At 35.5% G+C, this 27,475-nt stretch overlaps 1 protein-coding gene across 1 annotated transcript; it reads left to right on the forward strand.

Moving 5' to 3' along the window:
- Positions 1-1,346: 1,346 nt before the first annotated feature.
- Positions 1,347-27,160, forward strand: LOC136809680 (ATP-binding cassette sub-family D member 1-like). The gene is made up of 9 exons (XM_067066227.1): positions 1,347-2,296; positions 2,861-3,026; positions 3,662-3,780; positions 4,250-4,540; positions 4,890-5,038; positions 5,364-5,509; positions 6,328-6,412; positions 7,100-7,225; positions 26,509-27,160. The coding sequence occupies exons 1-9, from the start codon at positions 1,358-1,360 to the stop codon at positions 26,684-26,686; spliced, it is 2,199 nt and encodes a 732-aa protein (XP_066922328.1). The 5' UTR covers positions 1,347-1,357; the 3' UTR covers positions 26,687-27,160.
- The last annotated feature ends 315 nt before the right edge of the window (positions 27,161-27,475 follow it).

A 27,475-nucleotide genomic window follows, 5' to 3' on the forward strand; every position in this document is an offset into this window, starting at 1 on the left:
ATGATATTTTTGCTGCTTGTTTAACGCTTGATGCAGGTAACTCCCCTGCAGGGACATTTTTCCCTGCAATGCAGGTTCAGTCTGATTATAGCCAGATTTTGTGCGTATTACTTAGCAGTACTTTTGCGCGCATTTTGATAATTTCGATGCACGCACATAATTTATGGAAAAAGCTGACACTGCAGAAAAAAGGAAAACAAATGAAAATGAAAAGAATTGTTCATATAGAAACAAAATCGCTGCTGACTGGAAGTCTAAATAATACATGTGGCTGATGTTTTGATGTGGTTTTCAGTAGTTTTGAAAGTCTTTAGAGCTTGTGAAAGAGTTTTTATGGTAAGTTTGATTATGTGTGTTTGCCTGGGTTTCCAAAGTTCAGAAAGTCTGTCAATGGGAATCAAAACTATAAAGTAAAAAAATTAATGACCGCACTGTCATCATTGACAATGGGCTTTTCCAGAAAAATTCGTTCATGGGGGGTGGAGGATATATTATTTTTTCTGTGATCTACCCCTGGACATTTCGATTTTTCACCCCCTGGACACGTGTTTTACCCATGGACAAGCATCAAATTGAACCCCTGGACACAAATATTTACCCCTGGACATCGCAGATTCACCCCATGGACATGGCAGTTTTTCAGGGTTTTTTCAATACCCCTGGACAATATATCCTCCACCCCCATGAATGGTTTTTTTCTGGAAGAGCCCAATTTATAAAACAAAGGATTTTCTGTGAAAAGCCTGTAAACATTCCAACAACTTACATCGAAATGATCTATCACAGCTCAGTCTACCATTTTTAGCGCGGTCCGAGGATTGAGCCGAGAACGCTTGCAGAACACCCGCGAGCTCTCGTGCGGATGAAAAACTTCAATCTGTCAATCATTTTCTCAAGTGAAGAGTACGCAAAGCAATTTTCTTTCATTTTCAAAGCTCTACAAAATAGGATAGGTTTTGAAAAAAATATTAAAATTTGAAAAATCTTCTGGAGTTATTCACGGTGAATTTTTTTCCGCACAAAGCATTGTGGGGAATTCTTGGGGGTCAAATCTAAATTTTCATGTGAAGCCGATATCGTCTATTGCAAAGCAACTTCAGGTTTTGGACACTTGAAATAAGAAATGTAAAGCATAATTTGGTTATTTTGGGTATCATTGATTACCTAAAACAGGAGTAAGTTTAGTAAATATAGGTATATTCGATTGCACTTAATGGCAAATTACATCACAAAGATTCTAAAAAATTTACGCCTGCAACGCTATCTGCCTTGCTTTACTCATAATTTTTGACAAAGCTTTTCATATTCGTATTTCGAACCCTAAAGTAACAATTGAATATTTTTAGATTGAAAAAAAATGAACAATCTTCTGTCAGCAAAAGGGACAAAGAAGTTTATTCGACACTTGGCCAAAACACAACCAACTGCGTTCAATACCCTTGTTGCAACTGCTGGAGCCTATGGAGTTTACTATGCTTATGCAAAACTGAAAAACAGAGACAACAATGAGACTATTAAAGGGTTCTCGTCATACAATCCACAGGAAATGGACAAGAATGAGGAAAACAACAAAGGAACAAAGAAGCGTTACCAAATCAATAAGGAATATTACGAGAAACTGATGCAAATCATTAAAATTATTCTTCCAGGAGTTTGGACTAAAGAATTTGCATTTTTGTCAGCACATACAATAGCTTTGATTTGCCGTGCTTTTTTATCAATTTATGTTGCAACATTGGATGGTAAACTTGCTAAATGTATTGTAGAAAAGAAATTGATGCGGTTTTTGTATTTACTCACACAATGGATCGGGATTGCAGTACCGGCAACTTTTATCAATTCTCTACTGAAATACCTTGAAGGAAAACTGTCCTTGGCTTTCCGAACACAGCTGGTTCGACATGCTTATAAACTTTATTTTGACAAACAAACCTACTACAAAGTAGGAAATCTTGATTCAAGGCTATCTTCTCCTGATGAATCTTTGACCGAGGATTTGCGATTATTTTGTGATTCTATTGCTCACTTATACTCACACATGACCAAACCAATACTGGATTTGCTCCTCGTCTGTATGACACTCAGCAAAATGTCCAATAAAAGAGGACAGTCGTGGATTCAACCTATCAGTATTGCATCTCTGGTCACAGTCACCACTGGTCACATCTTGAAGATGAGCTCACCAGCATTTGGGAAACTTGTATCAGAAGAATCCTCAAGACGTGGAACTTTGAGAACAGTCCATTCACGTGTTATCACCAACTCAGAAGAAATAGCATTTTACGGTGGACACAAGGTATAATTGATTATGATATTTTAAAACCCTTACTCTAGAGTTTGGATGAGTTTCAGTTTGCCAAGGTCAACGGCAAGTTTAAGAATTCGGGAGTATTTTAGAGGAATAACCAACGAACTTAGTTTCATTTTCAGTTGTTTTAATGGACCATTCCAATAAATTTCCATACAGGGGGGCTGGATCAGGCTGGATGAACTTTTTCAAGTCAAAAAACATTTGTTGGAAATGTTTGGATACCCCCTGGAAAATCGGTGGAAGAACTAATACCAGTTTTTGACCCCCTGGAAAATATACACATAATTACCCTCTGGAAATGCCCCCCCCCCTATATGGATATAAAATAAAATGGCCCAATAGTTAAGAACGAAGAAGAAACAGCCTTCCTAGATTTTGAGGTTTGAATTGGTTAAAATATGAGCTATATTTTAGGTCCACAAATATAAAATATTTAGCACCAAATATCAATAGCTTTTCAATGCTTGGACAGCCGTAAGAATGTTTTTATGTATGAGGCTGAAAAGCACTCAGTCCAAATTAATAACACACACATTTTATGTATTTTAGGTTGAGCACAATCTTTTACAAAAGACATATCAATCGCTTGCTGGTCAAATCAATTTGATTCTAAGAAAAAAATTATGGTACGTGATGTTGGAGCAGTTCTTGATGAAGTATGTGTGGAGTGCTTCAGGACTTATTATGGTTTCTCTACCTATTATGCTTGGGAAAGGTATTATTGAATGTCTTTTTTCAAATCATGCTCGCAGTTTTCGTTGGTTTCAAATAAGCTAAAATTTCTTACCATTTTCTACAACAATGATTGCTAAGTGAGAGCTTAGGTATGAAGACATAAAGGTCCACAATGTTAGATTCAGTCTAGCTAGCACAGTATAAAGTTGTCCTAGAACCTTAGACTAGACTAAAAAGAAGTTTGCCGTCACTGGACCCTAGATTTTGGAGGTGGGTCAGTCGGTCAGAAATTTTTTTTATTTTGGTCATTCAATTTTTGTCTACATTTTGTAATTTTTGTTAAAAAAAAATTATCTTTGTCGAAATAGCAATAAAAGCTTTTAGGTTGGCAAGTTTAGAGAAGAGTCAGTCAGCCAGCTGACCGCAAACCAACCAACAGTCCAGCCTTATTGATCATTCTTCAAAGCGATTTTCAATACACCTGATAGCAGTTGTTGTATACCCCCTTCAACTGACATTGTTATATCTTATTCTTAAAAAAAAAGATTGCGAAAGGTTTTCAATCCCCACTCAACCTCTTAACTTTAACAGAATGGAGAAGTGCACTGAATCTGTCCATAAGTAAAACGCACTCATTAAAACTCATTCTAAGAGTATTTTATATTCTTTTGTCAGATGTTTCTGGGTCAATGTCAGAGCAAATCAGTGAAAGAAGTCAAGCATTCACCACATCAAGAAATCTATTGTTGTCTGGTGCTGATGCTGTGGAAAGAATCATGACATCATTTAAAGAGGTAGGACATTAAAAATCCTTTACAAGAAAATAAATAAGAAGTCAAAGCGGCATGAAGGAAGGCCTGGCGGCATGAAGGCCCGGCAGCATGAAGGCCCGCCGACATGAGGGCCCAGCAACATGAAGGCCCAGCGACATAGCAATAATAGTCGAATGTTTGTTTGGTGATTGTTACAAGGCGCTGTTTCTTCCAAAAATGAATTTGAATTGACAAAGCGCTGGTTCTCCAAAAACGAACATACAGCACTAGGGACAGCGACATGCTAATTTAAGCCTAATGCTGGGCCAATAAAAGAATAATTGAACATTTATGTAATAATTTGAGACATTTTATGCAAACTGTGATTGTCTATTTTGCTAGCTATCGAACTAGCTGGTTACACTAAACGCGTACATAGAATAATTAAAAAAAAATCATTTATAAAAAGTATGAAACTTTGTTTGCAAACTATGATTTTGCCTTCTTCTAGATCATCGAACTAGCTGGTTACACAGAGCGAGTACATTCGATGCTCAGCGTATTTGAGGACATTCACAAGGAGCACTACATCCGTCTCCCAGCATCCAAGAGTTTTTCCACAGTAGAAGAGCACTTAGAAGATGCTTCAGAAGATCACATTGTTTTCTCACATGGTCAGGTGGTCCCATTGAATTCGTTACCCAGAACCACACCAACGTGGACTGATGGAGATATCGTATTGAGACAGGTTCCCATTATTGCACCAAGTGGAGATGTGGTTTGCCCGAGCCTCAGCATCAAGGTTTGAATTTTAGATTCTCTTTTTAACTGGCATGAAGTATCTTCATTTTAATGAACAGTCACTAAAGCCATAGAGGCCAGAAGTTTAGTTTTTAAAACCTTAGTTTTTAATCTAAAAGCTTACAATTAAAATCTTTAGCTTACTGGTAGGAATCTCTGAATTTTACCATAGAAAAAGCTGAAGTCTGTCAGGTTTTCTGTCTGTAGACCAATATCTGCTGTTGAATTCTCAGTACCAACCAAGCCTTTAAAGTAGAAAAATCGTAGAATTTGATTCTAATTTTGAACATTTCAGATTCACCAAACATTATTGAGTATTATTAAAATTAAACACCATTCATCTTTTTTAGATTAGCCCTGGGTCTCACTTTCTGATCACTGGACCAAACGGTTGTGGTAAAAGTTCCTTGTTCCGCATCTTAAGTGGACTATGGCCGGTGTATGGAGGAGGTCAACTTTCCATTCCTTATCCATCAGATACATTCTACATTCCACAAAGGTTAGTTGGGAAATTTTTCTAAGCTACCTATAAACAGCCAATTTACTTTTGACTGCAGAAATTGTTTTCAAAAGGTCCAAAGGACAGCTTACTCTCACACTTTTTTGAGCTGGAAATCTAGATGTATAAGTGAAATTCAAAATTGTAAAGAGAAGTCTTATCAGGGGTTCAGAAAGATGTAAATTTCATGAAGTTAAAAATAAAATAAAAATAAATGATAGCCTATCCAGCGAGTATCTCACCAAAAATCTATAACATATGTTACTGCATAGGAAAAAAGTCAAATAAAAGCTAAGACTTTCGATCTTGTATTATTTTTTTGTAGACCTTACATGACTCTTGGTACATTGCGTGATCAAGTGATTTATCCTGACAGCATTGGTGAAATGAAACGAAAAGGATGGACTGACGAAACTCTGGAAGGTATCCTGGAGCAAGTGTATCTCAAATATGTCATCGAAAGAGAAGGAGGTGTGAATTGTTTTTTTTTTCAAATTTAGACTTTCTTTTTACACTCATCTCAGGTCTTAAAGACTATTCCGAGTGTCCCTTTGTTGACCCATACCAAATAATTATGACCCCCCTTTAAATATGACTGACTTGATAAAACATGGTGAAAAATAAGAACTGAACATGAAAAAATAGATTTGCAATATACTCTATTTTCAAATAAAAACGTTGCCAAATCTATTTTACCTTCCAAAAAACTACTAGAATCCGGCCGCCTAAGCAAAATTTAAGAATCAACAATTACCATAGACAATAGGCAATTTATTCGCGCCATCTAGTCTATAAAAGGTTTGACCATGGGCTAACTCAACTGAAACTTCTCGTTGCAATATGAAGAAAGCAATACAGATCTGTCGATGAAGGCCAAAACCTACCTTTCTAAAAGAAAAAGTTTAACAGCTGAACCCAAAACTTGCAAATCAATCCAAAGAAAAAATATATACGACAAAATCAATAATAAAGATCATTGATGGAAATAGTTCAAAACAAATGCTCGAATACTACCACTATCCAAGTCTAGTGTAAAAACTGCCACTTAGTACACATCCATCGACCAAATGCCACACACCTAAAAATAACCATTTCCATCCGACATACACATTTTAAAAGACAAATCCAATAAAATGACAAATCCGCTACCAATATTGTAAGGGTATATAAGTAGCTCAATTTCGACCCTTGTTGCTGGACTGGCTTTTATGTACCAAGAATAATTTACAATAGGGAGAATAGGTTTTATAACAGAGAAGCTAAACTCTCCCTCGGTCTTTTCTCAACAGGTTTTGACACCGTCAGTGATTGGATGGACGTTTTATCGGGTGGTGAGAAACAACGCATGGGCATGGCTAGAATGTTTTACCACAAGTAAGCTCTTTTTATGAGACTCTAAAAGGTGTATGATTATTGACCACATTCTGCTTGAGTTCTGAGTGGTGTGTGAGCAAGCACTTTGTGATAGTAGTATAGCCGTTGAGCGGCCGTAGCATGAAGGTAGAGCATCCAGCTACGGTGCGCAAGGTTGTGGGTTCGATCCCCAGCTGTGTCATACAAAAGATTCCCAAAATGGTACTCGATGCCTCTCTGCTTGATGCTCAGCAATCAAAGAGACGGGTCAATGGTAAGTGGAGAAATCAAGGGAAAGGTGTGGCGCCCTCCCTTACCTTCGGGTAGACAGCTAGAGAATAGGGAGCCTTCGGGTCACCCTCGACTGCGACTTGCCATTGAATTTACAATTTTGAAGGTGATCTTGGATGGGAAATGAAGCCTATTTCTCACCTAAAAAGTTGCAAAAAAAAAACCTTTCCTTTTTCATTATTTTCATAGTTTCTGCGCATAAAGGTATCATTATATTTATTGCCTGAAAAAGATTTAAAATACGGATTTAATACATATACCTCATCGGCCCTTTTAACGCCGGCCCTTTTCACGCCAAAGACCCAAAAATAACGCCAACAATAAGGGCCGGCGTAAAAAAGGCCGATAATGTACCACAAATAATGCAGCTGTTTCCCCCTTAAAGTACGATCTCATATGTTTTTCTTGCCATTTTAGGCCAAAATTTGCATTATTGGATGAATGTACTAGTGCAGTCAGTATAGATGTCGAAGGAAAGATGTACCAAGCAGCTAAGGACAGTGGTATCACTTTATTAACCATCACACATAGACCGTCGCTGTGGTATGTTTCAGTTTTATATTGTTCGATTCTCTTGGTTTCTTCACCTCTTACCTACGCGGGAATTAGTTTTGGCGTTTTCCGCGGTTTTTCGGCAAAACTGCGAAAATCTGAAACAATTTTTCCAATTTTATCGAAAAACTTGAAAAATCCTTAGGGAATTGAGAGGAATTTGTCAAAAAAAGGGCAAAACAACAAAAATAAAAACCCGTGAAATGCAATTTTTCCGATTTCTTTTTTTCGATTGTGAAAATTAGTTCCAATAAGGTACACACTGAAATTAATTGTCTTCTGTCAGTGTTAAGAAATCTTCCATCTCAGACGGATTTTCTTCTCGGCGAAGGATATTAAGGGCTTTTCCTTCTCCAAATTCTGCAAAATTCCACCACCAAAATTTCAAGAATACTGTGCTTCTTTGCTGTGTGAAATCAATTTTCCGTTTCAGACAAACGACCTTGCTTTGACCACTTTAGTGCCAACATAGAATATCTCCTTATTTTATTAAAGGTTTTATTTTTACATAATTGTTCCCGTTTCATATCAGACACATATTTGATATGTGTCACTGTCCTGTGTCTGCCTATTGTTATATTATACTGATATAAGCAAAAACTGTTTTTCTTTTCCTCTTTCTGACCAATCTTGCTCCACATCCGTGTCAATCAAATGTGAAAAACATGTGAATCAAAATTGAAGAGTAAGCAAACGATATTGCTCTTATTTAAAAACAAAACCTTTAAGTGCCGCCCTAGTCTAACGAGCGCTGCTCCTGACATTTTGAGTATCTAAAAAGCGTCACTAAGCTTTCTAGAGCAGGTACAATTTATAAAGGTATAATGTGTTCAGCTTCGACTCATTTTTGTGCTTATTATGAACCGGAAACTGGCCTAGATAAGTAAGATTTGGCAACAGTAGTGGCCTTTCTATAAAATCTGTGAATCTTGAAGAGGGGATTTTTGTTGCAAGGATGAGCTTACTATTAGCCATTACCAAGGATCGGTATATACTAGCCTGAAAGCTAAAAGGAAAAACACTTGTTATTATTTCTGGCCTGAAAACCATTTCCTGACATTTTGTTTACTAAATTTGTGTAATGCGCCTCTCGACATATGGATGACCCATTACCTTTTGTTTACATTTCCTCGAGAGACTCCTAAAATTCACAGAGTATAATTCTTGACGTTTAATAAACATTTATTTAAACGTATGAGGTTTCCTACTTGTGCTACCTTTTTTTTTATATAAGCATTTAAAACGATCTCAGATTTAAGTGTCTCAACTCTAAATATTATCTCTGGTCACCTATAACCAGGTCTCAAAATTTGGGAACTGAGATTTTATTAGAATCTGGAAACTGCGTCTTACTCTAGGGGATTCTTCCAATCGCACTTTTAGGGCTGCCATTAAGTAATGTTGCTTATTTATTAGAACGTCTTAACTTGAGCTGAGCCTGGATTTGCTTAATCCATTTCGAGTCAGAAACGTTCTCTTATGGACGTTCTTTAGATTAATTAGATTTGATACGCAGAATAAAATTGGGTTGTACAATTAAGCCTCGAGTCAGATAAATCTGGCCTAATTTAAATTTCGGAAGTATAAGAAATGCTTTCTTATGAATAAAGATGATTTTGAACAAATTTGCCATCATATCTTCAATTCTCAGGCTGGCCGTGATCGTACAATGTTCTTATTTTTCCCCAAATTTCAGCCAAAGCTGACCGAAGTATTCTTATAAACTGGGTTCTAATTGAAAACAAAGTTTGTAATGCCCATCTATGGTGAGATAGTGTACGAAAAGCTAGCATCATGTATTGTTGCTTTAAAATGACGCATCTATTGTGGACTTGTGTCAATGCATGTACGTAAAAACTCTAGCGCTGACACTTTGTCACGACCGTCTTTGCAATGTCAGAGAAGTGTTTTTTGTGGTTATCTCCTCTTTTTTACGTCTTTCTTTTTTCTGACTTTTCTGTGGGTGTTTTTTAAAGGCGCTTTCATGTAAGTATATACATACAGTATGTACCTTCGGTATTAGCTGACTGACTGACTATAATGGAAAATTGACCCGCTCCTTTAGGGCTTTAGTGTGGGCGGCCGCCAATCCGCCTTTGGAATATCAGATAACAATTTATTCAGTTTCAAAGAAACGGAATTGTTTATAGAATCAAATCTCCTAACGATTTCATTATACCTTATCGAGGAAAAAAATGTCGGGGGAAAGTGACGAAAATGCCTCTAGGTGACGAAATTTTTCCCCGACGAAAAAAAACCCCGACTAATTAAAACTCCGACATCTTTTTCCCCGATAAGGTACTCCTTTTTTATGAGAAAAATTTTTATAACAACCAATTTTTAAGAATCAACTTTTGGAAATTACATACCCTTTGTAGACCTAAGAATGAATTGATCAAATATGGGTCGCTATGATTACGGTTATGGGTTATGGTAGCCATGACGACAATGATGTTTACTGCACTGGATAAAAGAAAGGCCGAAGTTCAGCCTTAAAGTTCAAGTTTGAGTATATCGGTTCCTATACTGAACGACTGATATCACGAAATACTATCAAACTATTTCTATTTCAGGCTATCTGACGATTGATTTTTTGGATATTTTATTTCATTAACTTTTATTCCCCGTAACCACAAATCAGAAATGTTTTTATCTCTTTGTAAACCCACTAAACCAAAATTTTCACAGGCTAATAAATATAAAAAGGATAAGTGCTTAAGCAGATATCAACTAGCCAAGACAGGTTTAAAAAAGTGTTTGTGCTTTTACGTAGTTGATTTTCTCAATCACATCCAGAAACTTCATTTCTACACACGAAACAAATATTAGGGCTATGTTTTTTTTATTTATGACCATAATGCTTACCATAGCCGGGCTGACACTTGATTTTGAAAACAATAGATCCATTGTTATAGAACGATAGAAATTAAAGCCAAGCCTCAGCTCAAATGCTATGCTTAAGAGGTTGGCCAAATATCGCTCTCTGTTTCAAGAATCTACCTATTCCCTACTGGAACAATCAACTACATCAACTACCTTGATAAGAAACTTCCTATTATTACATAACGACATGAGTGCATCCTAAAGTTACGCTTCAAACATGTTTGTTTACGTAACAATAAGAAAACTTCGTCGCGTTGACCAAAACCATTTATCTAAATATTTTTTGTTGTTGATCAAAAGCCAAAATGAATCCATCAAAAATGACTCTTTTTCTGGTATTTACTAAACAATGGGTTTCCTTCAATTATCGAAATGGCTTTTTTCTCTTTTTTGAGTACCTCGCTGTTATGCAAATTATTGTCATCACTCTGTGACAGTTTTTATTTTGAAATTTAGATGAACAACTTTCGTCTTGACGGTAATGACCATGGCCATAATAAATTTTCCTATTCGTTTTTTCTGTACCGTAAAAGGAAAAAAATTCTTCACTATAAAGAGTCTCAGCTCAGGCATTTTTTTTGCCGTTTAGAGCTATAACGGAAAATAATGTAACTTTTTATCACCTCCAAGTTGACTTTCATTGGGCTATTTCAGAAATAGTCTGTACCACCTATGTTGAGGAGGTGTGGCGTCTAGGGTGGTCTGGAAAATTCAAAAGTTCAGGATGGTCTTTTTTTTCGAGTGTAAGAAAATCCAGGGTAGTCAATGAAATGTTTGGAAATCCAAGTTGGTCAGTAAAAATGAGGTTGAATACCCGTGATGGTCAGTTAAATGAGGTTAGAAATCCAGGGTGGTCCTTAAAAATTGAAAAAAAAAATCCAGGGGGCCAGCACTCTTTCCTAAAAAAGACCTCCTCGACAAAGGGGTACAAACTTTTTATCACCCCATGTTGACTTTCATTATGAAGAATTATATCGAATTGCTAAACAATAAGCTCTCGATTTAAACTCCTGACTCGTTGCTTCTTTTTTTAAACAGAAAAGGGATTCCGAATGTATCTCTTGATACCGCCTAGCAGTTAGCTCTAGTTTAAACAACCGAGTTAAAATATATGCTTGAAAAAGATTGAAAGATTGTATTGACGTCAAAAGAGGGCAATGTATTGACTTTAGACAACCCACTTTATGCCACTTCAATTCACAATTAGAATAGGCTGGGCGAAAAGTGGGCCGTCTAAACTAGAGCTTAGATTACTCCATTTTGCAAAGGGTTTTCAAGATGATTAGTAACTGGATATTTAAATGATTTACTTTCATTTTGGCTTAACTCCCGCTTAACTTCATTTTAATTTTTCTCTAAATTCATTGTCAATTATTGAACGCTGAAGTCTTTAGGCCGTGTAAAAGCTATCGTTAGAGGTTCGAATCCCACTCCAGTCATTACCTGCAACACGCGTTGCTTTCATACGTGTTATTTGATAAAATCTTTCGGATCTCCTACACATTAATTCAAAACTTTCGACCTAATGGAAATGAGGAAGAAAATTTCTGTACTTTCTTTTCCGGGGAAGATTGAGATTACATTTGAGGTAACGAGAGGGGAAATGATTTTACTTTCGCTACTTTCACCAATAAACTTCCTCTTTCTTTACTAAACATTTCGATCGCATCAACTTTCCGAAAGCGAATCAATCTATCATGTTCCTGTTATAATTATCGATGTGAAATTGCATAAAATTCAACTAAATTGGTTATTGTTTTATCTTTTTCAAAATTATCAAGTCGAAAATTGGCATCAACGGCACAGTAAACTTTCTGGTAGAAACGTGTAGAGTTTAATAATGATATATATTCATCTTCCTATCTCTGAATCCGAAAAATTTATGCAAGATGCCGTGTAGAAAGGTTAATTCGTTTTTCAAACTTCTGGCAGAAATAAGTAAAGTTCAGTAAGATCAATCAATTTGTGTGTTTATTACCGAAAATCCAAGAAGATGCCACTCTTAAGAGAGTGTTACAACAGACAGGCAAACAACTAGTTCTAGTTGACACTTTTTTCGAAAAAGGTATTGGCCTTGAACCAAAAGAAATTATTTTTATTTGAACAATATTGAGAACCCAATTTTCAGTTTTCATATATCTATAGTTGATTAGATTTTAATTGTTTCCTAATTATTTTGAATTGAAATGAACCTTTTTAATTAAGGCGTGTAATTGTTTTAAATGCATTTTTCTCTCGTACTATTATGAGCCTAATCGCACGATGGGTTATTTTTTCTTATTTGGCGCGCCTTCAAAGAGAGCAATTAATCGTTAATTGCATCCTGTAGAGAGCAAGTAATCGTTAAACTCACTCACGAAGCTGTGCCAATTTTTCAAAACTGAGTTTTGATATTTTTCACATCGTTCTTTCATTGTTTTCATGATATTGAAAAAAAGTTCTGAAAATCAATGTGCGATTTAGCTATTAATCATTTGATACCTCGTACAATTCGAAAAATTACACTCGTGATATTTTTGTTGCGAGTTTTCCTCGTACTTTCTGACTCGGAAAATAAAAAAATAACAAGAAGCCCGTTGGGCGTGAAGGCCCAGCGAAAAGTAACGTGTTGAAAACGAGCGTGCAAAACAGCAAATGTATGACCTCGTTGACATGGATCAAAGTGAAGACAGGAAAAAAAATTTCAAAATCACCGCGGTACTTCTCATTGGTTAGACGCTTGAAATTTTATTGAATGGTCTCCTACCAACCGGGCCTACACAGGCGCAGGTTCAACTTTCCAATAAAATTCTAGCCTGGGTATCCAGACTCAAAATTTCAGAAAAAAGAATCTTACCTGGTGTAGTAACTAAAAATGTCGGATCCAGTTTGTTTGATACTGCCTGTGAGTGAACCCTTGTTAACAGACTATCAAAACCCAGGCAGACACACATAATTAACTTACCATATAATATAACGTCTTTTACAAACTCAAAAAACTTTCAAAACTACTTTAAACTACATCAAAACATCAGCCACATTTATAAAAGCTCCTTTCCATTTTGTTTAGAAATGAACCTGTGTTTTCATTTTCATTTGTTCATCTTTTTTCACAGGTCAGCTTTTTCAATAAATTATGCGCGCCCATAGAAAAATATAAACAAATTCCCCGAATATTCTGCTTAGTGAGTGGGCGCTTTTTAACGAATTAGGTGCACTCACATATTCAGGGAGAAATATTCCTGCAGGCATGTTAGTTGGACCAGACCGTAAACAAGAAAAATTATCTTTAAAGAACTAGACGGTGAAAAAGTTTTACGGTCTGCATATCCAAGCTAATAAAATTATTCATGTGAGTTAACAGTTAATGCGAAGATCCAGAAATGACCATTTTAACTGTTCATGCCTTGCAACCATGAGAAATGTTCAATCTAGTTTGAATTTACCCATGAGCTGCATTTTAGTGTCCATTAACAGATTCCAGAATCAGTTTATATACTTTAAATAATTACTATCAACTGCTCCAACTTGGGACTATCTGAAAAAACATGGGACGGCAATTCGGCCACCATTTCACCGAACTTCCAAAGTCATTTGATTTGAGTTAAGGAAAGGCGTATTTAAAAATACACGATTTCTCTTTCGATTTTACAGTAAGTGAAAATACAGACCAGATATTCAACAGTCCCATGTTTCGACCAATCGTCCCAAGTTAGAGACGGTCGACGGTATGTGAGTCAAGTTTGAAAAATCAAGCCACAAGCCACCGACCGTTTAATGCGACAGATCCAGAATTGACCATTTTATTTAATGTGTGGAATCATGAAAAAAGTCCAAATCTTGTTCAAGTTTACACATGAGCTGCATTTTAGTCTCCGCTAACATATTCCATAATCAGCTTATTTGAAATAATTCTGTGTCGAGTTTGAAAAATCAAGCCACCGCACCAATCGTCAAACGAGACAGATCCAGAAATAACCATTTTCACGCGTAGCCTCATGGAAAAAGTACCAATCTTGTTCCAATTTACACATGAGCTCCGTTTTAGTGTCCATTACCAAATTCCAGAATCAGTTTACTTTTAATAATCATTTGTTGAGTTTGAAAGTCATACCACGTCCCACCACTGACCGTTGTTAGCGACAGATCCAGAAGTGACTGTTTCCTTGTGTAGCATCAAGGAAAAAGTTCCAATCTTATTCAGATTTACACATGAGCTGCATTTCAGTTTATTTATTTCTATATCAGAAGCCATTATTTCCTAAAAATAAAGTCTTTTCGAAAACAATAAACTAAAAATAAAAGTGATTTAAGGTAGAATTTTCACTCATAAAACTTTATGAAAACTTGAGCAAAGACTATAAGATATGGCAGAATGTTGAAAAAGGTTTATAAAAGAAAATCATTACAAAATATCTTTGGTTTGAAAGTCTCTTGACCACTAAAGCAAATAAAATGTTCAAGAAAGTATGAATCAACCTCCTCGCTTCGACCGCCATCTTGTTTTGTTTTGAAAATTGTTTTAGAAGGAGCGCGGATTCAGAAAATATATCTTTTATAGCCAGTATCCGACTTTAGCAACCTTTTCCCTCTCCAAACGGCAAAATTAAAGAGTGTGTTACTGGTTTTAAGCGCCGTTTCTACCAAAACGGACGGACAGACAGCGGAAGGACGGAAAGTTGCAAATGAAAGGCCCTATCGCTAGCGCTGGGCCAAAAAATTCTCTCGTGCAATTATTTCCGAATTGCACTCGTTATCATGTGATTACATATACTAATAATGCCACCTCGTATGTCCTTGTGAGTAAGAATTTTCCCTAAGTTAGCCCTGTTGGCCTCACTAGTAATTTTTCAGTCTGACAAATTGAAATTGTCGAATAACAAAATTTTAAGTGAAAATCCATTTGTACGATGTCTGCAATTAAAGAAGAGAAGAGAGAAGAGAAGTGAACTCTCCGAAATCATCTGGTGTTGAACCTTTGAGTATCGTCACCACACCACATGCAATGCCTAGCACACTCCCCATACTCTTTTATCAGAGTGATGGTACCCAGTTCCCCTCACAAGGCATGGGTCGACCCGGGCAAAGGTTCATTTACTTTGCCAATTGAATCATAGCACCGAGTGAGAATCGAACCCTGACCTTCCAGACGGGAATCAAGATTAATAACCACTACACTACTACGCCTTCATTTTGCAATTAGTCAAATAATCTGAAATTCCGCTAGACTGGAAAACTGCAGTGAATATTCGGACCAAGATTCGACTAAACTAGTTTTAATTTCTATCCGGTGCTTTTGTGCGAAAATCTGGCGAGTCACGCGTTTTAGAAGAGAAATAAGTGGCTTCACCTTTCATGTAAGAAAATTTGGAGATTGGATATTTCACAGAAAAGTACTACCAAGTGGTGCCATATCTTCCGAAGGACTTTTCCGTTTGCCTTGAAACTTGACAACCTTTTTAACCTAAGGTTGATCTACCACTAGTGTAAAAATGAACGTTGTAGCATAAGTAGAAAAAAAGCTCAATTTTTGCAATCGCAAATTTAATCGATAAAAATTGCAAATTTTTCAACCAAAAATACATTCAAATATAGCGCTTTTGATTCTCTAAAACAAGCAGAAAAATTTTCGCAATTATATTTGACTATCAAAAGTTACAGGCATTCTTGTTTCCACTGCCAATTATATCTGGATAGACTTAAGTCATCATTATCATGCAGTTTGAATCCTTCTATAAAATTTGCTTCTTAGAGGTAATTTTCAACTTTTTAACGAGCAGTCTTCAACTTTGAATTTCTTAATCTAATGACCATAATTGACAAGAAATTTCTAGCCTGATGAATCATTCTCTTTAAACTTGGCAGTCGCCTAGAGTAATATCTTTACTTTCTGTAAATCGAACAACAGCGATGGTACCCTTTGAAAACCCGAGAAAGGTCTCTCGATGATTCTTTTGATAGCGAAATTGCATACACGCTTTTTTTATAAGAATCGTGTAAATCCATTTCATCATGAATATTCTTAACTGTTTTGGGGAAATCATCCTAAAATATTCTTACAGCATTCTTTATAGGTTAGGATCCTAATTCAGACTAGATTAAACATTTATAACATACGTCTCAAGCATAAATTGGCATTTTTGTGAAAGGAGTGAGCCTTACTTGAGATTAATTGACAATTTATAATTGAAAATGCTCTAAAAATGGCATTCTTAGCATATTCTTAAATTTTTTTGCCATTTTTATTATGGACATTCTTATAAAGTGTATTCTTATAAAAAACGTGTATTTTTAGAAACTTTGGGTCCCGTGTGGAGAATCAATGAACATCCTTTGAATGTAAATTCCTTTCATCTAGCTCGTTTAGGGCATGACAATGCAATCGTAGACTTATAATGGGTAATATTTAGGAAATCATTACAGGTAATTAGTATTTTACAACTGTTATATTTTATTTTCCTGTCAATTGTACATTGATTTTTTGATACAATTTTTTTTGTTGCTGAATTTAAAATTTTGTGCATTTTTTCCATGAGTAATTCGAAAAATATAGTAAAAAATGTTGGCAGCCAGGCCTCCCAACAGATTTCTTTGAGAACTTTTCATCGTATCTACATTTTTGACAAAATGATCTTTTTAAAAAACTGATAAGACCTTTAAAACCTCAATAAAAAATACATGAATGTCGATCAAAATAAATGTTTTACTTTTCTACCGTTCGCTCTGTCAGCAATATGCTCTCTGCTATAAATTCTTAAATGGATTTCCCGGGATTTGGACGAGCCAGCCGCCTTAAGAGAACAATGCGTACATGAATTGAGTAGGACCTGCTGCTTAAAAGTGAATCCAAAATCTTACGTTTTCGCTTTTTTATAGAATTATAATCAATCATCACTCGTTGACTAGCCTTAGACCTTTCTTAGACTGAGCTTATAATGATTTGAGAAAAGGAATCTTTGATAAGAGATTAATTAGTTTAGACACGGTAATATTAGAGAACTTTAGACCGAGGGTGGTATGTACGTATAGAGCTTATTGTCCAACAGGTTTTTATACCTTTACAAGCAAATCAAATCTATAAAATGCTAGTCTAGCAAGCTAGACGACTAATTCAGGCATAGTAGAAATAAAGCTAAAAGTAATGGAGGGAACAAATTTTACAAACCAAATCCCGTAACAATAATCAATAAACAATAACCTATATCACTGTATTACCCACATTATAAACGACTCCAGTCCAATAAAATGCGAGCTTGGATCGGGGGCTTATAGATTGTGGCAGTATTGGAAATATTGATTTATCACGTTCTCTACATGCCTCTGCAATATTTTAACTAGCTAATATAAAAAGATGGTTATTTAATTTTGTACGTGCTTCAATCGATAAGATTAAAATCCCAAGTCAAGAAGTTTTCCAAGCTCAATCCATCCATTTTAATCCTTGTTTATCTTGTATAAGGGAAGTTGATTACTTTCTAGTGCGTGTTATATAAACAAGCTTTATCTCGAGTCCACAAATTCGATTCAGTGGGATAGTGTCTCTTAATTTGTTATGATAAAATACCTTCATTAAACAGGCTCCCTAGGCCGGAGCCAGCAATTCCCGTCGTATCATTTTCAACAATCGACACTGATTTACTTTTATAATTCCGTTTTTCTGCTTCATTCTCTTGGACCAGGATTCTCCGAAACGCCAAAATTTGACATTCTGAAACCCTTGTACGACTACGAAAGGGACTACGAAATAAATCGGATTATTTTTTTTAATATTTCCCTTTTTTAACAAGGGTTTTGGGAGTGAAATTTTGAATATAAACACACATCTCACGATTGGCAATTCGATCTACCTTGCCTCTTTATAGAGTGTTGTACTGTTGATATAAAACTTTTGATTTCCATAATATCTTATGCAGGATTTCAGAATCCTTTAGGAATATAATTAAACTGCAAAATTGACGAAAATTATACAATACATCAAAGAGTCAGGCAATCTTTTTACTTCAAACACTTATATAAATGAACTGTTTCTCATGATACCGTTTCTGCAAATACTTTGACGTGAAAAGACGTCGTTATTATATAATTATTGACGCAGCCTGAGGCTACTTAGAACTGTAAAGTTGATCCATTTTGTTGAATTATATAAAGCGTAGAAAGATTTTTTTTTTGAATAAAGATATGTTTGTTGATGCATATTCTTGTCAAATTACACCTAATAAATATAAGTTTGATTTTGTAATTTTGCTCATAATATTGCCATCATTTTAGCACATGAATTAATTTGATTTCGAAATTTTGCTAATATATTTCCACCATTACAGCATAGCAAATGAATTAAAAACTCAAATATGTGAATATTAGAAGCATTGAAGTTATCAGATCATTCTCTAAACTAAATATTAATCTTAAGTAGGGGGTAATACTGCTATCATTTTTGAAAAAAGAGGAGCTGAAACAGTTACAGCATTCCTAAAATAGATCTCTCAAAACCAAACGCGTGATTTTATTGATGAAATTCCTCATATCGATATAACTTTAGATTGCGAGAGAGAAAGAAATGATGTGAATCTTATTAAGATGACATTCTTTTTATAATGCGTGATTATAATCTCTTATTTAATCTCCTCTGAATCTATAGTTGGTTGTTTTGCAGAAAGAAAGGCTTGTATTACTGTGTACTCACGCATTGTCTTTAAGAAATTCGAGAGCTCTGCAACGAGTGTAGATGTAAAACGCCTAAATTTTTTTAATGTGCTACTAAACATCAAGTCAATAATCGATCAATCAATCAATCAATCAATCAATAGGTCAAGAAATGAAACTTGTTTTAATTCCTCTTTGATTTTCAAACTATTCTTTTGTCTACCATGAAAATTATATATCAAATGTACAAAAATAAAGTCTTAAAAGTCAATTTATTTACACTATAAAATATAGAAATTTAAAACATTTCTTTTAAAACGTAATAGAATTGAAAAATCATTAAAAATCATCCAGGTTTTATATACCCTGTTTCAGGTAATACAAGCAGATTTTCATCAATAAAACCGTGGTGATCTAAAACGATTCAAAAACACTACTAATGATTCAGTAGAATCGTTAAAAGTTTTAAAACATATAGCTCGTATATCCAGACGAGTAGAATAAACTTGACGGAGAAGGGTGCGTTGAGTAGAAGGACAAAGCGTCATAGTCAGGCTTCTCTTCTTTCTTTTCCCCGTATATAGTCAGTTGAACTTCAGCTTGACAGAGTGGGCATCTCTTTTCGCGTTGCAGCCATTTCAACAGGCATGGTTTATGAAAAATGTGTTCGCATGATAACTTCATTACTTTGTCTTTGCATGCATAGTTCTCTAGACAGATCGAGCATCTTTCACTCGTCTGTGTGCTGTTTTTAGGTATTTTCCAAGTCTCACATGAAACCAGTTCGTTCTCTTTTGTTTTCTTTAAGAAATAATATTTTCGATGTCCGATTTTGAAAGCGCATTTAGCAGTGTCTAAAGGTAATAATTGTTTCTGATCTTTGTCACACGTGTGAGTACTTTTATTTGCAAATTTGGATTCGTCGACTTTTGAAACGCACCAACATCCAACTTGGCATCCAGGCTTTACAGCGTTCTTCTTCTCAACCTCGGTCATTTTGTTTGTTTTGTGTGTCTCCGACTAATAAAAGTGTATTCAGAAGTCTTGTAGCATCAAAAAGAGTCAGTAAATCTTTTCTTTCTAACGAAATTTGTGTGTTAGCTGCTCAAAGAGCTTATCAGCTTTTTAAACTTCTTGCTTTCACTTTTAGCTTCTCTCCGAATGTTGTGTTTTGAAAATCCACAAGAGAAAATCTCTTTTATAACGTGTATCTACACTTGCTCTCCATCTTTGCTTTGACGTAGTTCGTTTGTTTGTGTTTAACACATGTCTCTGTGTAGGAGTGCGTTCTTACGCTTTTGAAGCTTCAATCACTCTCGAGAGTGTTGGTGAATTACTTTTGATACGTCACAACATTTAACAAGCCATGATTGCTCTCTTCTCTTTTTCGTCGTTAGATGCGAACATTCATGTTTTCATAATTTTTATGACGTTCATTTTTGTTGTTTTGAAGCAGTACATTTACATCAATTGAAAAAAAAATTGAAATAGAATTCGTATGTTAAAACGTTAGTATTTTCAATTAACATTCAGAACAGAATTCTTGAATGGAGACAGATTTATATAGAAAAGCATTCATTTTTTCGATCATAAATACATTAACGGTTTTGTGGAGGTCTTCTAGCAGTGAAGATTGGAACACCACTATAAAAATATGCAAGCATTGAATCTCAATATTACCCGAGGAATGCCTTCTTATATGCTCTGCTCCCGCAGGTGGCCTCAAAACCTAAAAACACACTGGCGCGAGAGAAAGTAGAGAAACACTTTAGTGTTCTTTGTAAAATAGCTGAAAGAAGATCTGATGAAGTTTTTGGAATTTTCTTTTATTTTGATGTTTCTACTACACGTTGTTTTAACTACACCATTGCATGAACCCCCCCCTGCCCGCAGGGGGCGGCTACAACCAAAATCTTCCTGAAAAAGGCTGGGGGCTGGATTTTTTTTCAATTTCAGGGGGTACCTATGATCTCTGGGGGTATCTAACTTTTATGCAGTAAGGTCTGGGGGCTTGGGAACTATATTTTATCTTGCTTTTATCGAACTATCATTTTTCTTTTTAATTGTAAAAATATACAATTTTTTAATTTCTTGACATATACTCAAGTCACAGGGGGTACCAATCACAGGGGGTACCTACTAACATCTGTTCTTTGGGGGTACCTAAAATTCAGGGGGTACCTATTTTCTTAGGGGGTACCTAAACCCCTGGTCCATGCCATGTAACACATTGTTTTTTTATAAGAACAAAATGCTTCGCTGGCAAAAATGTTAAGAGCAAGTTAAGAACATCTTAAGGCTTTGTGAACTCAAAAACACCCCATTTATTAATAGGAAAATGGTCAAGAATATTCACAAAATTGTGAAAATAAGAACATGTTAAGAACATTTTTAGGCTTAAAACTCAAAACGTTAAGAACATCCGAACAGCTTGGTCTGCCTATATGCTTGTAAATGCTTTTTTGCTCTACCTTCCGATATTGGAATGCAAATTGTTTTAGGAAAACCAGGTGTTAAGACAGAAACATTAGAAGTAAAAATAAATAAAGTCTGGATATCCAGAGGCTACAATCAACAAAGGCTAATGATATTGACCTAGATATTTTTTTCTAACTGTTTTTAGCTGGGTTAAATTTCAATAAAGCACCCGAACCTCTGTTTACTGTATTGTGTGCAGAAACCGTTGTGGTTTTGCCTGGTGCCTTTACAAACCACTATCAGCATCAAATTAAATTTGATCAAGCAATTGATAAAAAGATATAGTGATAAAAACCAAACAATTTTGTGAGGTAGTTATTGGTTATTTGTTCATTGCTTTTATTAAATATGTCGATGCTTTAGGAATTAAAGGCTACGTAGGTCATTTAAAATTTTAACATGCATTTTTTTTCATAATCAAAATCATTTTACTATCACCTAGCACACTCCTTTTCAAAATGAAAGTAAACTTTTGAAATCAAAACAAACCCTCCATCTTGGATATGTTTAGTGCTACAGTGCTACGGTCCGGTAAATTTACGTAAACCATTTGACCAACGCTACCTTTGGCGTTTTAGTTTGCTGCATATTTTGTGCAAGTTCTACAACTTGAATGATTTTTAACAAGAGGTTGTTGTAATATCCACCTCGGCTTTCAGTTAAAAATCCTAAAATATTTAAGCCTAAAAACTCAAAATAACGTTCGACATGAAGGAGGGTGCTAAAAGAGCCACTCAATTCCACGTCTTGTTAGTGAAACATGATACTCTGCACGTTGAGTTGGTCTTATCTGAAAATAACATACTTTAATTACATAAGTGTTATTATTTCCTTTAGAAAATTATCATAATATCAGGTTCTAATCAACTCTTCTGGCTTAACTTACCAGAAGCGCTACTAATACACTTTAAAAAAAAAACACCCAAAATTTCTAAAGCCTTCGGATGTTTTCAACTTTAAGCCCTAAAAATGTTCTGAGTGTTTTTTGTGCCATTGAGTCCACGATCTTAAATAATAAATTGTTTTTGATATTTTGGCCATCGAAGCCATGCTCTTTTAAAAAGTCTTTGGGGGTGGGAGTGTGTTGCCTAGAAAAAATATTTCTTAGGATTAAAAAATCATGAAAAGTTTTAGAGCGAAAAAGGAACTTTGCTTTTCTTCTTGAGTAGCTATACCCAGGTAGAAAGTATAAAGTATATGTTGTAAGTCCTCATGAAATGGTCAAATAAAGACACATTTAAACTTGACGATAAGCTTTCATATACCACTACATTTTATCCGTAATGTCACTATTTCGAAATGCCTCTACTATAGGGTCAATACTGAGATCAATTTAGTCACAGGGGCATCTTTCGAAAAGCCATGTCAAGGTTAATTACCTCATTTTACGGGAATTAGGTCACGAAGACACGAAACCGTGTGACTCAGTTGTTTAGGGTCAATTTGATTTGAAATTCATTCAATACTTTAAAGCGCCCTGAGAGCAAGCTGGTAAACTTACTTAATTTATTATCCCCGACTTTACTTAGGAAAATTCGATCTCTTTACACTATAATACGCCTTGACCCCGTAGATCTGTTTTGCGTTGGTCAAAGGAAACAAGGAGTATATAACGCTAAGACGCTACGCGTTTTTTTTATAAGAACATCCAAAAATTTTGAAGCCTTGGGATGTTCTTAACTTTATGAGTTTTAAGCCTAAAAATGTTCTTAACATGTTCTTAATGAGTATTTTTGTTCATTTTCCTATGAAACTCGGTGTTCTAGAGTCAGCAAAGCCTTAAAATGTTCTTAACTTTTTGTTAACATTTTTGCCATCGAAGCCTTATGTTCTTATAAAAAGAACGTGTATAACCTTAGAATGGACATTTGTCTCTCTCTAATTCGATCTTCAAGGGATCAAAAATTCTCTTCGAATTAGAGAAAGATTCGAATTACCGAGGTTAATTTAAAACTACTTGTCACTCGGGGGACCAATATATTAGTTCGATTTACAGAAAGATTCGAATAATAGAGGTTCGGATCAGAGAGAGTGAGTTGACTTTATCAAAAAAATTTTGACACATTTTTTAAAAAGAGCTACGCGTTCCAATTGATAGGTGTAGGCCTTCTTTTCAGGATTAAAGGGATTCTCTTTAAGTCCAGCCTATGGCAAACCAATCTGTGTAAATTATTTAGCAATTCTCGTTTTCATCAACCTTTGATGTATAAGATTATGCGCGACCTCCTTTTTGACATAAAATGGGCCTCCAAATATGTAAATCGAGAAGAAACCGCTCAGAAACCAATAAAAGATTCCTTGAAATGATTCAATTACGTGGTCTACCTTACGTCTTCACTGTCAATATTATTTTCTTCCACACGGAGGCATTTAGATTAATTACTGTTTCATAATACAAGTTTCATAAATGCATGCAGAGAGGTTAATTGCTACCAATTATATGTTTCAAACTGTTTTAAGAGTTTTCGTAATACATCATCCATCCATCTATCAATCAACTAATTACTTTTTTCCTAATATTAGAAATTGAAGTAAAATGCCTTACCTAAACCCCTTGCTAAACATCGGTGCTATACAGTGGGCTGTTCCATAAAATTTCCATACAGGGGGATGGACGAACCTTTTCAAGGCAATGAAAGATTTTTAGAAATGTGTGAATAACCCCTGGAAAATGTCAAAATTTGCAAAAAAAACCTTGGAAAAATTCTTTTTGGACCTTTCCCAGTGAAGATCCTATAAATTAACCTCTGTCCGTTCGTTCGTTCGTCTGTTACCAACTTTTTTCGAGATTGGCTCATTAGTTTTTTCTGATTTTTTGTACAAAGATGTGTAACTATAAACCCTCGAATGTGACGGAGCTTCGTAGCTTCAGCCCCCTTACTTTTTTTTTGGGGGGGGGTTGGGGGCTAAGAAATATTTTGGCCTTTAAAGGACCTGGGGGCTAAATATTACCAAAATATTTGGGGGGGGCCTAGATGATCTGACTGAGATTCTGGGGGTTGTTCAGCTAATTTTAAAAGATCTCTTATCTTACTATTAAATCAAATATAAAAAAGCAAAAGATTTATAAACATAAATATTAATACAAGTAAAATTTAGATTTCATTTATTTTTTATTGACTTCTCTCTACGGGGACGGGACCTGAAGTGTTAGGGGACCTAGCACAAGGCAATTTTTTGGGGGGAGCTAAATTGTTGGGGGGACCTTACTTTGTTGGGGGGAGCTAGAAACCTGGCTGAACCTATGGCTAAAAAACGGGTTTTTTGGACTTTGTGAAAAATTGGATCATTAATTTTTTCTGATTTTTTGCATGTAGGGTACCGTCATAGGTAAAAGATGGCTCAAGCAGATTTTTGCAAAAAAATTTTGTTGGCTCAAAAAACGCATGTTTATCTATAAGAATCATTATTAATAAGCATCAATGTTCTTAGCCAATTACTCAAATTTTTGATGAGATAGATGTTTTTTTTGCTCACGAAGTCTTGAATATGAAAGAATATTTCAAGAGCATGAAATTTTGGTTTCTAAACGTTTTTTTTTATAAGAAACAAACGACTAATTTTATTAGATCGTCACTATTTGTGTTCTGAATGATTGTTTAATGGTCACGCTCACGTAGATATCAATTATATATGTGTTAAATACATAACCAGGTAGGTCCATAAAAGTATCACTTCTCATTTATCTTAAAAGTGAGGGTGGACGAACTAAAATCAGTCTTTTGTCACCTGAAAGTTTTGAAATAACCCTTTACCCCCTGGAAAAAATATGAGAAAAATACTTTTTTATACCCCCTGGAAATTCTTCTCTGATGACCCCCTGGAAATGTTCGTCCACCCCCCCCTGTTTAGATATAAAATGAAATGGTCCATTAGCGGATTATTTTCATCCGAAAAGCTAAATCTCTGAAGGTCGGGAAAATTTTCAACATTTGGAAGGTTTACATTACGGAATTATGCAGGACAGCGTCAAGGATTTTGCAGTGGAATTGACGTGGTCAACCGAAACATTTTTAGGGTTTACGTGCATGGGTAATTGAAGCAGACTGAGAATGCGGCACATAAAAGACCAACTATCAATCATCTCCGATAGGAAATTGGCCCGCACGTTCAGAGCTTTAGCGTTGGTGGCCGCCAATCCGCCATCGGTATATCAGATAAATATTGCCGATTCAGATTTTCCATAAGGATTTGTATGCTTAATGAACATAATAACATAATAACATAAGTGCATAGCTTTTTACTGACTTACTGGGTATCTGATGACGTCACCAGAAAATATGGCTAATATGAGCTTTTTTTTGGGGGGGGCTACAATTGACCAAATAGTAATTTTTTTTAAAGAGTCCTAAAGAGAATGACGAGAGCTAAATAGGGGGTCCCGAGATTTGTTCCAGTTCCATGGAATATTCGCACGGGTTTTAATTGGTTTAAAAGATTCGAAAGAGAAAACGAAAGTTCTTTTGAGTTATGAACGTTTATTTTCGAACGTTTTTCTGACGTTTAGACATTATATAGCGTCTTCTTTTTCGAACTCCAAACCAGAATTGACGTCACAAAAACGAACAAAAAAACAAAACTCAGCGTTTTTTAAAGAGAATTTTATTAAACCTTTTGTCGTTCTCTTTAAACCTTTCGAATCGATTGCACGTTTTTTCTGGTGGTTTTGGGACGCTTTTATCAGTGCGTTCTCTCCACCATTTTCTGTCCCTCTATGACAAGTTTGTGTCTATATTGGGCAATATGTTTTGCTCGTAGATGATAAAGGAAAAAACCGTGTAAACTTCTGTATAAAGCCTCGGAATTATACGTGCAAGCCTTGGTCAGTGTTAAAAGTTCCATAGAGCGCGGAAGTCAAATTCCTAAGCCTTACAACTAAAAAATTGCAGAATGTTGCATCCACATAAATGAAACATCTGAAAAACGGGGTCTTTTAGAGGTTTAAACAAGAGACTTTATATGCATTTATAGTTCATGTCTACAGATGAGGGGTGCTACAAGTAAAATTTCAGGGCGCTACAAGTAAAATTTCAGGGCGTATCTCAGAAACTCAGAAAAATTTAAACAAAAGGGCAAGAAAATCAGATGTGGAAAACTGTGATGGTTGGTTCTCTCGCACTATTGCATTATAAAGGAGTCTTCTGGGAGCTCAACAGGGGAATTTTACAGATTTTTTGTAATTCGCTGAACCGAGGCAAAATACTACTGCTAAGTACTTTCCTGTTTTTTCCTGTTTTCAAAAAGTTTCGCCGGAAATTGAAAATGATGTGAACTATTTTCTTTGTTTGCAGGAAATTTCACAGCCATCTTTTGAAGTTTGACGGCGAAGGTGGTTGGTCGATTGAAGAAATGAACGCCAACACGCGCTTGACGTTAAACGAAGAAAAAGAGAGATTAGAAGCACAGCTAGCTGATGTACCAAAAGCGCAGGAGAGATTGAACGAATTATGTGCAATCCTTGGTGAATGATGCGAATTATGTGCCATCCTTGGAGATCAAGGTCTTTTTTTTTGCTTGAGTAGAAGGGTAGATAGATGGTTTGATGAGATACTCGCGTCATGGTAGTTTTTATTGAAGCGCTTTGGTGAAAAAAGCACCACCTGTATGATTCTTTTTAAACTCATGAGATACAAGGCACTTGATCTGACGGCCGCCAAAATGAAAAGCAAAACAAAAAAATCTTCAATGGCATGGTACTAAACAAAACCCAATCAGAGATGGCTTAGTCTGATGTTTATAAAGGTCGTTGTACCGAGAGTTTTTGGTCCATTGATTGATCGTCACTTACCCCTGGTAAACTCGCAAGGCTGATCCCATTTCCATGCAAATTTAAGATTGATAATTGTATTGGACTTCCTCAACGTTGCACATCTGTCATAGACAGTGGTTTAATTTCAAGCTCGTATTTATTCAGATAAACAATATAATTTATGTACATATTTCAATTTCAATTTGAAACTTTTCTCATAAGGAGATTGGGCCCATTAAAAATTCCTATCTTAACTTCTATTGTTCTAGGTATCCTCAGTTTTGGGAATTTTTTTCTGTGTTTTTCCCAGATTATTTTTGAGGTATTTGACTAATATCAGTTTTTTAGGCCAACTTGTATCGGACTGACGGGAGAAAGTGTCATTATCATTTCGTTAAGTTTTCAACGAGGATTGTTAACCCATGATAAATTATGTGTTTTAATTATTTATGCAGTCTGACCATAGTCATTATAAAAAAACACCAGTCTGGCAATGTATTGTCTTAGCT

The sequence above is a fragment of the Clytia hemisphaerica genome, unplaced genomic scaffold (genome assembly GCF_902728285.1).
Source record: "Clytia hemisphaerica strain Z4C2 unplaced genomic scaffold, Clytia hemisphaerica genome assembly, whole genome shotgun sequence".
NCBI lineage: Eukaryota > Metazoa > Cnidaria > Hydrozoa > Leptothecata > Clytiidae > Clytia > Clytia hemisphaerica.

Excerpts from the sequence above, each read along its gene's own strand:
- LOC136809680 (XM_067066227.1), top strand. The coding sequence starts at position 1,358 with ATGAACAATCTTCTGTCAGCAAAAGGGACAAAGAAGTTTATTCGACAC. Across the intron at positions 4,541-4,889 it reads GCCCGAGCCTCAGCATCAAG|ATTAGCCCTGGGTCTCACTT; the intron begins GTTTGAATTTTA and ends CATCTTTTTTAG. Across the intron at positions 6,413-7,099 it reads GCTAGAATGTTTTACCACAA|GCCAAAATTTGCATTATTGG; the intron begins GTAAGCTCTTTT and ends TTGCCATTTTAG.